The sequence below is a fragment of the Notamacropus eugenii genome, chromosome 1 (genome assembly GCF_028372415.1).
Source record: "Notamacropus eugenii isolate mMacEug1 chromosome 1, mMacEug1.pri_v2, whole genome shotgun sequence".
NCBI classification, from domain to species: domain Eukaryota; kingdom Metazoa; phylum Chordata; class Mammalia; order Diprotodontia; family Macropodidae; genus Notamacropus; species Notamacropus eugenii.
In genome coordinates, this window is record NC_092872.1 from 327,825,867 (window position 1) to 327,839,864 (window position 13,998).

A 13,998-nucleotide genomic window follows, 5' to 3' on the forward strand; every position below is an offset into this window, starting at 1 on the left:
AAACATTTCCATAATAGTCATATTGTAAAAGAAAACATAAACAATGAAAAAAACCTCAACAAAACCACCTCAAGAAAAATAAAGTAAAAAAGTATGTTTCAATCTGTATTCAGACACCATCAACTCTTTCTCTGGGGATAGACAGCATTTTTCATCATAAGTCCTTCAAAGTTGTTTTGGATCATACTTGTACTGCTGAGAAAAGCTAGATCATTCACAGCTGATTATCTTATAATCCATTTTACAGTTGATTACATGTATAATACTTACTATTGCATATGTTTTTATATTGTGTATTTCAGGCCTTTAGTTGGCATGTTTACTGTAAATACTGTTTTGCAGTATATTTCTTTTCATTTTTGAGATTTCACTATCTCTTGAGCACTTGTATTTCATGCACTTAATGTTAATAAATAGAGGAAGAAATTAAATACTATGAAGAAATATTATTGATCAATCAAGAATTATCTAAGAGGTCTATTCACTCAATGGACGTAACCTCCCTCAAAGTGAGTACGTCAAAAGGCCTAGACTGAAAAGGTCAAGGTCTCCCATTGCAACCTGGACCATCTTCAGTAATCCAGATGAATATCTGGTCACTGGATCCAGATGACTCGGGAGGATAAAGTGAGGCCAGGGACCTTGCATACCCCTCCGTCACTCAAAACAAGTCAAGTGCAAGTCAAGTCATGTCTCTGACGTCATGGTCTTCGAAAACAAAGGACGAAACACAACATCATCTTACAATATTACTGTTACTTTGTATACAATACACTTCACTTGGCATCAGCTCATGCAGTTCCCTCTAGGTTTTTCCTAGAACAACTCACTCATCATTTCTCATAGCACAATAGTATTCCATCACAATCACATACCAGAACCTGTTCAGCCATTCTCCAATTGATGGGCATCTCCTCAATTTCCAATTCTTTGTCCCCCAAAAAGTGCTGTTATAAACATTTTTGTACAATATGTCCTTTTCCTTTTTATTTTATTTTTTATCTCTTTTAGGTTGCAGACCTAGTAGTGGTGTTGCTAAGTCAAAGGGTATACATGGCTTTATACCCCTTTGGGCATATGAACCGATTATCTTTCCCCTCAAATCTTTTTATCTTCCTCACTTGCCCATTACTGTTAACAATATCACCCTTCTCTCAGTCATCCAAGCTCACAATCTAGGTATCCTCCTTGAATGCTCATTTTCTCTTATTCTCCAATATCTAATCAGTTGCTAAGTCTTTTGCTTTTACCTTACTATATGTCCTCTTATATTCGCTGACACTATAACCACTCTGGAAACAGGTCCTTATCACCTCATGCTTGGATTGCTTGCAGTATCCTGCTGGTTAATTTCTGTATCTCAAAGCTCTCTCCCTTCCAATCACTCAGCTGTCAAACTGATCTTCCTAAAGTACAGATCTGACCACATCAGCTCCCTCCCAAAATAAACTCAAAAAAGGAAGATGGAGACTGAATTAATTCAACTTTCCAAACTGGAAATAACCTCCATAGCATTCTTGAAAGCTGGTCAACAACTCAGCTTTCCTGAAACATTTCTTGTGATATAAGAACTCACTAGCATAAATTACATTTTTAGGAAGCTCTGTTAAAAATTTTTTCCTTGAAATCTACCTTTCTCTAACTTCTACCTCACTGATCCAAGGTGTGTTCTTTATGATTGATCAGAATAAGTCTAATCTCTCTTCAACATAACAGCTCTCCAAAAACCTCAAATATTTTGTTCCTTTCTTTCTTCATTAGTCCTCTTTTTCCTTAGTTAAATCTCCAGTAGCTTTACATAGGGATAAAATTAAGGGAAAGATCTCTTAACCTCTCTTTTTTAAGCACAGAGAAAATGAGCATATTGTTAAATAGGGGTGTGGTAATCAAGCTGAAGAGATAAAAGACGCTAGAGGCAGAGAAAATTAGTTCAAGAGAAGGAGAAGCTGGTGATGGATAAGGCAAGAGATTGTAAGGTAGAGATGGGAGGAAAGATGCAGATGGCCTCAACTGAGGAGATAAGGTTATCTTTGAGAGTGAGGATTTTATTACAAGGAAAAAGTACAGAACAGCAATTGTAGAAAACTGGATATTTATGCCATAGGAACACACAGCATGTTGCCTGTTAGCCTTGCAAAATATACTGTGTTTAGAAAGCAAAGTAAATGAAAAAAGCAAAGGCCCAACTGAAGTTAGGCTACTGGTTTCATAGATTTTTCTAGTAACTCTTATTAGCCTGGGAGAAGAGATAGATGATAACAGGGGAGAATATTAAGGTATGGTGACTAGAATACAGGGTATAGAAAAAGTGTACTGGCAAGGGCATCTCTGAAATAGAAGACCACAGGGTTCTGGCCAGAAAGGAACAGCAAAGAGATGATGAGGGCAAAGACCAAATTTAATTGTGTGGAAACACATTAAATTACCCATACCCCTTCCTTGTTCCTTCTTCTGAAACACTAATATATCCATGTCCTGGTATCACTTTCTTCAAATGGTCTTCCTTTTAAGAAGGAAAAACAAGTCCAAAGAAAAACTTGGATTCCTTAAAACTAAGATTAGATAGAGGGAATTATAGGATCATAGGTAAAGATTTGAGCTTTAGAAGTCTTTGAGACATTTTACAGATAAGGAAAAGTTATTAGACAGTTTAAATGGTATTTCCAAGGCCACAAGACTAGTAAGTATCTGAGATAGGAATTACATCTCAGAATCACTGTCATGCTAAAATGAGACATCACAGCAAACTTTCAGTAGAGATTTCTAAGCTGAATAAACTATGATTTTGAGTAACACTGCTTTTAGTTTTCTAATTTGGATATAACATTTAAATAGATACAGAAAAAATGGACTATAGCTGTTCACAAATGACGATTTTCAGCACTTACCACTGTCTTGAGTCCAAGTTTCTAAGTTCTCTAAGTAGCTTTTCATTTTTCTTCAGGAGATGAAAGCTTCTCCTAAGGAAGGAATGGATAAATATTTTCATCACCTTTATAAATGAATGACATGACAGTCCTGGAACATATTTTCTACTCTCCTTATGGAATGCTTACATTTCTCTTGTGTTTTCCTATTTCTAATACAAAGGCGAACAGATCCTAAAAAACACTTTAAAGAATATTAACTATTATGTCTACCTAAGGACCTGATATTTTCCCATCAGAAGATTATATCTACTGATCTCTTCAATTTTACTCTTGTAGACTACGGTCTTATTTCAAAAGGAAGAATCAGGACTAGATGTGGATTTCATCTACAATACAAAAATAAGTCAGAAGGTTTTAGAAATAAATTATTTACAAGGCCCAAACCATCTGTCAAAAATAATGATAATTCAGAAGGAGTTTGGATACTCCACAAGTCAAATGGTACTTATTAGATAACATCATTTGCCTATAAGGTAATAATTAAGAATAGTGCATTTGGAGTAAGTGAAATGATCAACATTCCTGTTCTGGGCTTTGTGGCTAGGGCAAGCTACTCAGTCTTTTGAACCCTCTGTTAATTTGGGCAACATCTAAATGGCCTAATAGTAACAGGGGATGTTTCTATAATGCTTTTTTTGCAAAGTGCTTTTTTATCTTGTTTTATTTATGCTACTTCACAGCACTGTCATGATCATTAAATGAATTAATGTACAAAGCATTTTGTCAATTGTTGAGAATTATTTTTATATCATAGAGGCCCTCTATGCAACTGAAATTATTGTATAGTCTACGTGGCTCTAAATTAGTCTATGGGCTGCAGGTGCAAAAGTGAAAATAACAGTCTAATAGCTGGAAGGATACTTAAGATAAGAGGATGATAGATTTAAAACTGAAAGGTAACTAAGAGATTATCCAGTTCAACACCGATTTGATAAATGAGAAAACAAGCCCAGAGACTTGTTAAGACACTTGTTTGGTGTCATCCAGATTAATGCAGCAAATCCAGAATTTGAATGACAAGTCTCTTGACTTGAAATTCAGCCGTCTTCCCACTTTCCACTACATCAGTGAAGAAAAATTATGCAGGTCAAAGAGCCTGGGGAATCTAAGCTCAGAGAGATAAAATGATACATACAAAATTATACAATGACTTCAGTGGCAGAGCCAGTATGGAAAGGCTCCCAGAGTTAGCCAGATGGTTCTAAGAGTCTTCTAATTGGTCCCCAGTCTTAAAGTTTCTCTCTATTCCGATTTTTCCTGCACAATGCTACCAAAGTGATTTTCCTTAAACTCAAATCTAAGCATATTAGTTAATAAACTTCAGAGGGCTTCCTCCTGCTACTGGAATCAAATAGAAACTCCTCAAATTACGTTTAAAAGCCTTTCACAATCTTCTCCCAACATACCCTTTCTGCCTCACTGGACATTACTATCCCGTTGGCACCTGTGACTGCAGGCAAACTGGCCCCTCACTGTTGCCTCTTTAGAATCCCTTCAAGATAGAACTTACATATCACTTCCTAAATGAAGTCTTTCTTGATCCCTCCAACTGCTAGTGCCCTCCATTTGAAACAACCACATATTTAACCATTTTGTATTATTTGTATTATTTCACAGTTCTATGTCCTTGTTGGCTCCTTCATTAGAATGTAAGCTAGTTGCGTGTAGGAATTATTTCACCCTTTGTATTTGAATCTCCAGGGCCTTACGCAGTACCTGGCACAGAACAGGTGCTTAATAAATGTTTACTGATTGAATGATTCATTGAAGCAGTAAATATCTGAGCCATCCTTCTATTATGTTATAGATATAAAGACTACCAATTTAACTTATTATTTTCCTTAAGTAGAGAATTTAAAAAATGCACATTACTCAATGCCTAGCTTAATCAATGATAAACTGTTAGCTAAAAAAAAACTTAAGAAACTCTACACCTTCCTCAACTGGATAAAAAATTCCGAGGAAAGATAGATGTTTTTTATTAGATCCTGGATACTTCAAATTCTGAAATTATTACCTTGCTGTTACTTTTTATTTTCTAAATATGTTGGCAGGGAAAAATGTATACATTTATTGTTTAAGTCATAGTTTTTAAAGGTAGACTGTATAAACGAACGAAAATCTATGATTTTTATGAGTTCATTTTTACTTAGTGTCTTACTTGATGCAGTGAGAATTTAAGGATACAGGACCCAACCAAGAATATGTGAAAGTACAATATGCACACATCATATATGGATACACACACACATTCATATACACACATTATTAATGGCCATAGAGCAGGCCTGCACAACTTATGTCTATTTATGGCCCTCAGGCAGTTTTATGCATGCCATAGGATTTCCTCTAAATACAAAGCATGTTTTCCCCTACATTTTTCAAGGGCAGCCTGAAATCCTTTAATGTGCAATAAGCTGCCTGAGGACTGCAAGTTGTATAGGCCTGCCATCTATCTATCTAGCTTTTCTCTTTTTATCACGATCCACCCTGTATTTTTCCTACCTGAATATTAATTTGCCTCCTTGGTCTTAAATTCATTTCTACCTACAGACTGGGGAGAAGTGGAAGAAGGAGGCAGAGGAAACCCCTAACAAGATTTTCCCATAAACCAAAAAGTATTGAAAGGTAAAACCCAAGTATTCCTTTCTCATCCTTACCTTTTGTCCCAGGAATTCATTCCCAATATACTGAGGAGCAATCTGCAATAATAAAACGCGGACTGAGGCTTCTGAGGTGTTGGTTCATCTTGCTCCACAGCTTTCATATTCAAGTCAGTAAAGTACTTCTCAACAAATTCCCTCTCCTCCGTATACTGTTTAAGGATGGCGTTGATAACATCGTTTTCTTGTTTTTCGGAGATGCACACAGGTTGTGGAGCAGGGATGTTGAGGGAGACACCAGTCCTCTGTAAGCACTCAGGACTAGTAACACCTAGATACTGGAGGAGTTCATCCAGAACATCCTCTTCATCTCTTATCGTATCCCAAGTCGGCACTGTTTCTCTGAATCTCCTCTTCATCTGGAGTGCAAGTCCATCTCTAACAGTTACATCTTCTACACAGTCACTAGAAGTTGGAGTATCTTCTGGCTTTTCTTGGTTAGATAGTGAAAGCATGAATGACACTGGTTCTGAAGGATATCTTATAGAAGGTGGTCCATAAAGGATGGCAGAGTCCCATGAATATTTACCTGACAGATCACGAACTATAATTCTGACATTTGAATTAGCTGAAGTGAGCCCAGCACCTAATCCTCCTCCAGGCATATTCTCTTCTGATCTTATCTGGATACAGGATACCAATGTAGTGTTGTTTAATACAAAAAACTGGAGATTTGGACTCTCAAAAAGTTCAGGAGAAAGTTCAGAACTTTCACTGTAATGATTGTCATGGTTTTCACAAACCAGACTTGTTAACATAGCAGGACCACCATTCATTGGATAATGACCCAAGTGGTTTACCAGGTGTGTTATAACCGTACGAGCTGCAACTGAGATTAATCCTTGTTGAATCTGAGTTTTTACTGTAAATAAAAAAAAAAAACAGAAGAATGGGTAGAATAATGCTTAAAACATACAGTATCTATTAAACAATATGAAAGCAAATTTATATTTAAAAAGACCATATTTGCAAACTGCCAAAAAAAGTCCACTACTGATATATCTGATATAAATACTACTTATTTCACTTTTGCATTATAGAAGGGAGGAAAAATGGAATTTCTTTGATGCAGATATGTTTACTTTGCAATCAATAGAAAAGTAAGTCAGGATTATTTCAATGTCTTTTGTTTAGGGGTTCCAAATTTAAGCTTATGTTACATTATTATCCAGAATAATGATATAGTTGCAAAGAGAAATAAAATGTTGCTCTCTCTCAGAAAGTCAACAAGTTAAAAATTAAAACAAGTAATAAAACTATTGCAAAATAGTTTGCAATAATAATTGCAAAAATGAAATCAATTCTATTGATAAAATTTCCTGTTTCTTGAGTAGATTTCTAGATTCACATGGTTTATATCGAAACTTGGCCACATAACTCTGGATTTTATAGAAAATATACAATGTTTCAGAATTAAGGAATCTTCTGTTAGTCTTTGATATAAGGGTGAAAATTAATAATTGGGAAAGGGGCTAAGTTAAAGTAGTCTATCCAGTTATACCTTGGGATATAGGATGTTAAGGGGGACAAACCTTTTATAGACAGAAATGCTATATTTCTAAAAAAACAAAAACAAAAAAACAAGTGACTTTCTTGGGTTGGCATAATCTAGTTTGGACAGTTATGCAATCTGAACTTCCTTCTCTTGAATTAAGATTACATCAAACAAGTAGAGAAAGAATGATACATGACTGTCCAGATGGGTTTCCCTGTCTCTCCTCAAAAACTTTCAAGAAGGAAGTTTTAAGGAAGGGATAAGCTAGGGAGAAACCTAAAATTAGTAGGCAGGAAATAAAATGGTTAATATTAGGAACTGAAGGAGACAAAGAGTACAGCAGAAGGGGAGAACAAACATCTGACAATGAGGGTAAGAACTGGATATATTCACGTGTAAGGGGGTAGGGGAATGAGCATCAGCACTTATATGGTAGTGATGGGGTACAAGCCCATACCAAGATCTTTTCCCTTTGGATTGGGAGGGCTTTTGTCCCATTAGTCTGAAGGGCCTCTGGAAAGTCTGGCCTTTGGGGGAGGCTCCTTGGATTCCCCTTCCATTTCTCCCAGGTCAGATACTCCCTATCTTTTATTTAGCATTCTTTTGAATTCCTCCCTTTGATCCTATTACCAGCCACTCCCATCAGGATCCTCCCTGGGTTTGATCTACGGAGACCATCCAGACTACCTGGTGACACCTGCTTCTGGCCCAGGCCCTCTATTGTCTGATATCTCTTCATTGCCTCCAGCTGTTTTCAACACTTGACTAGTCACCCCCTCCTTGGACTTCTCCTCAAGATCCTCCTTAAACCCCTCTTCCCATCACCCTAGACTACCAGACCACCATCAGATCCCTCCTACAGTCTTTTCTGTATTTAAGGTCCATCTTCCCTCCATGAAGGTGCTCAGATTCAATCCAGCTCAGACTCTGTCTAGCTGGGATTCTCCCTGGCCCGCTTGTGAATACAAGTGTTACAAATGTTTAGGCTCCTTAAGAGTCACCCAGTAAGGCAAATCTTTAATAAACTTTGTTTTCTTTGGCTTTAAGAAGACTTGAGTTGAATTCATTTGAACAGAACTCAGCATGTTGGTATTTTGGGGTCTCCAGCACCCCTAAACTTCAACAGTAGTATCTACTGTGTGCAAGGCACTATATGTTAAGGCTTTACAACTATCATCTCATTTGATCCTCACAAAAACCCTGCTATTATCCCCACTTTGCAACTGAGGAAGCAAAGGTAAACAGAGGTTAAGTAACTTAGCCCAGGGTCACCTAGCCAGTAAATATCTGGGGTCAAATTTGAACTCATGTCTTCCTGACTCCAGGCCCAAAGCTCTATCTACAGTGTAATGTATAAGAAAGTAGAAGAGCTCTTCAGAGGGAAAAATGGACATTCAATGAAATAGAGAATTTTCAAGCATTTCTCATGACAAGACCAGAACTGAATAGAAAATCTGACTTTCAAATACAAGACTTAAGCATAAAAAAGGCAAACAGGAAAGGGGAATCTTAAGGGATTCCATGGGAAGATGATACTTGTAACTCATCATTAGGGCAGCTGAAAGGGGTATATATAGAGAACACAGGTGTGAATTTAATATGATGGGATAATATCTTAAAATTAAGGGGTGAGAAAGAGGAATGCCCTTGGAGAAAAGGAAAAAGAGATGTAGAATAGGGGTAAGTTATCTGACACAAAAGAAGCAGAAAAGAACATTTAAAGTGGAGGGGAAGAAGGTGGAGGTGGTAGGGAACGTTTGAACCTTTTTCTCATTGTAATTAGCTCAAAAAAGGAATAAAACACACACTCAATTTGGCATAGAAATCTATCTTATCCTATAGAAAAGTAGGAAAGGAAGAAAATAAGAAAAGGAGGAGGGTGCTGATAGAGGGAGGACAGATTGGGAGAGGCAGTCGTCAGAAGCAAAACACTTTGAGGAGGGACAGGGTGAAAGAAGAGAGAGTAGAATAAATGGGAGAAATCCGTCTGAGGGAAATACAGTTAGCAAGCATACCGTGAAAAAATTTTTGAGCAAGTTTCTCTGGTAAAGGTCTTATTTCTCAAATATATAGAGAAGTAAGTCAACTTTGTAAAAATAAGACCTATTCCCCAACTGATAAATGATCAAAAAATAGGAATAATCACTTTTCAGATGAAGTAACTGAACTATCTATAGCTATTTGAAAAAAATGCTCTAAATCACTATTGAGTAGAGAAATGCAAATTAAAACAATTCTGAAGTACTATCTCATACCTATTAGACTGGCTAATAGGGCAGAAAAGGAAAATGACCAGTGTTGGAGGGAATGGGGGAAAACTGAGATTTTAATACATTGCTGGTGGAGTTGTGCGTTGATTCAATCAGAGATTTCGAGTTATAAGGGCTTTGTGAAGCCTTCAAAAGTCCAGCCTCCTCCTTTTATACATTAGAAAACTGAAGACCAAATATTAAGTGACATGCCCAAGGTTGTATGTAACCAAGTCAGGATTGGAATACTTGTCCTCTAACTCCAAACCCAGTCTTCTTTCCATTAGGGGAGCAACCTATATACAGAAGACAAGTGAAACCAGAAGAGCACATTGGCTTGCAGAATATCTCTGGTTGGGAAGGGGCATTTACAAAGATGATTAAAGATTAAGGAGAGAATGCTGCAAGAACACAGCATGAAAACCGAAGGAGGAGGAAACATCCAGAAAGGGATAATCAATAGGGTCAAATGATCCTTTTCTGAAATTCCATCTTCTGCCTCCATGCACAGTCTACTTACTTAACCTCTGCAGATAATATCTTCATTTAAGTTTCAGCTTAAGTGGTGATCTCCCCAGGTGTTAGCAATACTTACCACATTTGAAATTAGTTTCTACCTGTTGTTTCCACTCAGCAAACTCACTGAGAGGAAGGACTGTTTTTGTTTTCTCCCTCCCTCCCCATTCCCCAAGACTATCAGTATCTGGCACTTAATAAATGTTTACTTTCTGTTAAACTGAGAGGTAAAAATGGATCAGTTTGACTTGAGTGTTCAGGAATGAAGGTAAACTGCAAGGAGATGAGAAGAACACACGAAAAATGGCAGAGGGTAGGTCACAGCCCTTTCTCTGTAACCCCCCAAATAAACAAAAACCTGAAAACAGAATAAAATTAGCAACAAAAAGAAAAAAGAAATAAAAAAATAAAAACTTCCACAATGTAACTCTTAGAGGAAACTATACCTAAAGACAAACTCTAGGCTAGTGGCTCCTGCCCAGTATTTCCCTCCTTTCTCAAAGCCGGCTGTATTGGGAAAGCCCTGCATCCTTCCTTGTTGCTGTGATTTGAGGCACTGACTTTTGGAATTAACCCCTGGCAGTATCTCAGGGTGGATCCTACTCCATGGGTGAGTTGAGGAGAGTGAATTCAACTAACCCAAGGCTCCGGAATAAGGAAAGGGGAGCAGATGTGGAGAATTATGGAGCAAGAAGGGCCTGGATAAGTAAAAATGGTTACAACTATTTAGCACCACATGGCAAAAACAGGCATCCAGCAGAAGGAGTCACAAGTGGAAGACAGTCCCCCCCCTTGAAAAGGTTTCTAAGGGCAGCTTCTCCCTACTCCCCAATCCATAGCAGCATCCTTTTCAACAGCAGTACTCCAGTGTAAGCTGCGGGAGTGAAGAAAGTCAGAGAAAACAGTAAAGCCCAGGAGAGTAGAAGTGGTAAAAGTAAATAGGCTGAACTGCAGTGACCAATATAAGCCTTCCTGGAGCAGTGTCCCAAATGGCCTCCTTTACTTTTAAGGGAACTAGGCCTTGTCCAACTATGCTGAGAGACATAAGAGAAGAGAAACAAGAGTTAGAGGTGAAAAACAAAACTATTGGGCTTAAAGAAAGAAAAAGAATGGCACTAGGAAATACATATGCAGCAAAAGACACCACAGACAAATCAGAAATTATTCATAAAATCAGATAAAATCTTGACGAAGAAGATAAATGGACAAGCATTCAAAGAAAAGAGCCATTTGAGTGGACAAGAACTTCAAAACAAAGGAAACTAAGTCAAAATCTCTTTAGAAATTTGATATTGCTATAACAAATACTTTAAGGCCTCCTGAAACAGTGATGAAGCAACACCATGAAGTCTCAAGAATAGTTCAGAAAGGTAATTAAAGAATTAAGTGGGGAAAAAAAAGAAAGAATGAAGTGAAAATCTCAAAGAAATAAGCACAAAAATTAGAGCACTTCAGAAAGAAATCAACCAATCTATTAGCAAGCATTTTTCATAAACATTTAATCAACAAGGTTAAGAAGAGACTACAGAATTGGAAGCGGTGGTGGTGAAGAAGACATTCCCCATAACAGCAGATTCTCTGAAATAAAGAACTGGAATACAAAAATAACAGTAAGAAAGAAAATTAATGAAAGGAAATTAAAAAACAAACAAGATTAAAGGAATGTTCTCTGAAAGAACAGACTGTTTCCCTTTCTTTGTATCCCTAGTGCTTGACTTGATAAATGCTTGTTGACTGCCTGAGAACATAAGACAACTCTATAAAATAATACTGAACTTGAAAATAAGATGTGATTTCTTTCCCAAAACATAACCAAAATGAAAATCTTAATAAAATTATTCAAATAATCATGCAGAAAAACTGCAAACAGTAAAGAGCAGATTGAACAAAACCACAAAACACTAATAGAAAAGATACCTCCTCCAGTCAATTTAACAAGGAACAACATAGTCAAATTTTAGATCTAAATCATCAAAGAATTTTTGTAGGCAGCAAGGAAAATTTTTTTCTTTACTTCCCAAGGAGAATCAATCAGAAAAGGATAGGATTACTCCTGTGGTCAATACAAAATCAAAAGAAAAATTAATATATTCTGAAAAGCAAAGTTGATTGCTTTGTAAAAATAATATATTTTGAAAAGCTGAATCCAAGGATCAAAGGATATAAATGAATATTCAGCAAAACAGTAGAATATGAATCATTCTTGATGTGGATAAAACAGTGCCCTAAGAGTTAAAAATAATATTAAGGACTGACTTTGTGAAGTCCCTGGTCTATTTTCTAACCTGAAGGTTCCCTAAAGTCTCCCCTTACCACAAAACTTCCCCTTATCCAGGACCATAAAATTCCTTGCCCCACACCCCTATCCTGGGGGATGAGATTTTCTTATCTTGTGTCATTCATAATCCTCATCCTGTGTCTTTTATCTTGCAAGGCTTCTTTATCTTCCAAGAATTACCCTAGATCTCCAACCCCACTTAAGGAAACCCTAAAATCATCCTACATAAATTTGATCTTTTTCCTACATCACTGCCTTTGTTTAGCTCCTTGTTAAATTTCAGACCTGCTCCTTTTTTGTCAATAAAACTCTCAGTGGCTACAGAGGTCTAAGTAAATTCATTCACATTTTGAACCAGCCCTCCCACCTTTCTCTCTTTAACATTCTGACAAAAGAATACAGAAGTGTAAATGTTAATCAAAATGTAACAAAAAGTTAAATATAAAAAACTCAGAAAGCTGTGAAAATCTAAGAAATGGAAGGTTTATTTTCATGTGATTAAGACTAGACAAAGCCATCAATGTGAGATAGATGAGTGTATGTTGCTAGATTTTATTTTTGTTTCACAGAGTACAAGTTGCCTCTTAGGCAACAAGAAGGCAAAATGAGCTAAATATCAATCAGCAAATATGTAAACACTGCCTAAATGCTCAGGACTGTGTTAAACACTATGGATACAAAGAAAAAGGAAACAATGGTTCTGTACTAAAGAAGCTTTCATTCTGAGTCTTTATGTATAGTAAAAAAGTATATGCTAAAAACACAGAGAAAAGCCAGTTCAGAACTTAGGGATTCCAGCGTCTAGCAGCCTGGCGGAAAATTCCCAGTAAAGCTTCTTAGAGAAAATTATTTGACCAGAGGAGGACCCTGTGAACTTCAGAGAGTTGAAGAATTTTGGACTTTCCATTTCCATCTTAGTGCTGTTAGCATTCACAGAGTGGTGGATAAAGTGCCTGCATCAGGAGTGAACAGATTTGACTCACTGAGGAAAGGTGGCTTCAGGACTCTCGACTGGAAACCCCAAAGAGAAGCTACACCATGCCTGGTGAATTTCAAGGGTACTCCATAAGGGGCATAAGACTTTCAGCAAGCAGGAGCTTCCAAATAAATGGATTCTGAACTGGCCTGCTATTACATGACCCGTGGGGTGTGAACAAATTTGTATAGTATGTAACTGATAAACAATTTCAAGAGCTAGTTTTCTGAAAAGACCAATGAAATCATTAAATCAAGCTCTAACCTGAAAGATAAAATTATGTAAATTTAAAATGAACAAGGTAAATTCACTAAAGGAAATAGAAAGAACTATTAGGAATTGTTATTCCATCAAAACATTATCAATCAATCATTTATTAAGCAACTAGTGCCAGGTATTAGGGACATGAATATAAAAAATGAAACAATCTCCCCTCAAGAAATTTACATTATACTGAAAATATAAACCTGAGAATTCAAAGGAAATCAAAGAATACCTACAGAAATAGACTATTTAAACTAAACAAGAAATATTAAAGTACCCGGTCTTAGAAAAAGAAATCAAGCAAGTCGTAACTGAAAGACACAAGGGAAAAATACAAGGCCAAAGAAAATTACAAGAGAATTCAGTCAAACATGTAAAGAGCAATTAAGAAAAAAAAATAATCTCAAACACAGAGACAGAAAGCATATTACAAGATTCCTTTTGTGAAAAAAAATATTGTCTTGATATCCAAATAAGGGAGAAAAAAATAGCTCTTAACAAGTCATTCTAATGACTACTGATGTAAAATACTGTAATACCTTATTGGGAGATTATAGACCTCTATCCAGAATATAATTCACTCTAAACAAGTTGGATTTACACCAGGGAAACAAGAATGTACAACAA

General features: G+C 36.6%; 1 protein-coding gene across 2 annotated transcripts in view; it reads right to left on the reverse strand.

The window, feature by feature from the left end:
• The window catches only part of RALGAPA1 (Ral GTPase activating protein catalytic subunit alpha 1), a 325,621-nt gene that overhangs the window by 90,367 nt on the left and 221,256 nt on the right, over positions 1-13,998 (reverse strand). For both annotated transcript variants that reach the window (XM_072629732.1, XM_072629733.1), the window contains 2 exons: positions 5,591-6,455; positions 2,889-2,960 (listed from right to left, as the gene is read on the reverse strand). In XM_072629732.1, coding sequence (XP_072485833.1) covers positions 2,889-2,960; positions 5,591-6,455 — 937 coding nt within the window. The remainder of the gene's footprint in view (positions 1-2,888; positions 2,961-5,590; positions 6,456-13,998) is intronic.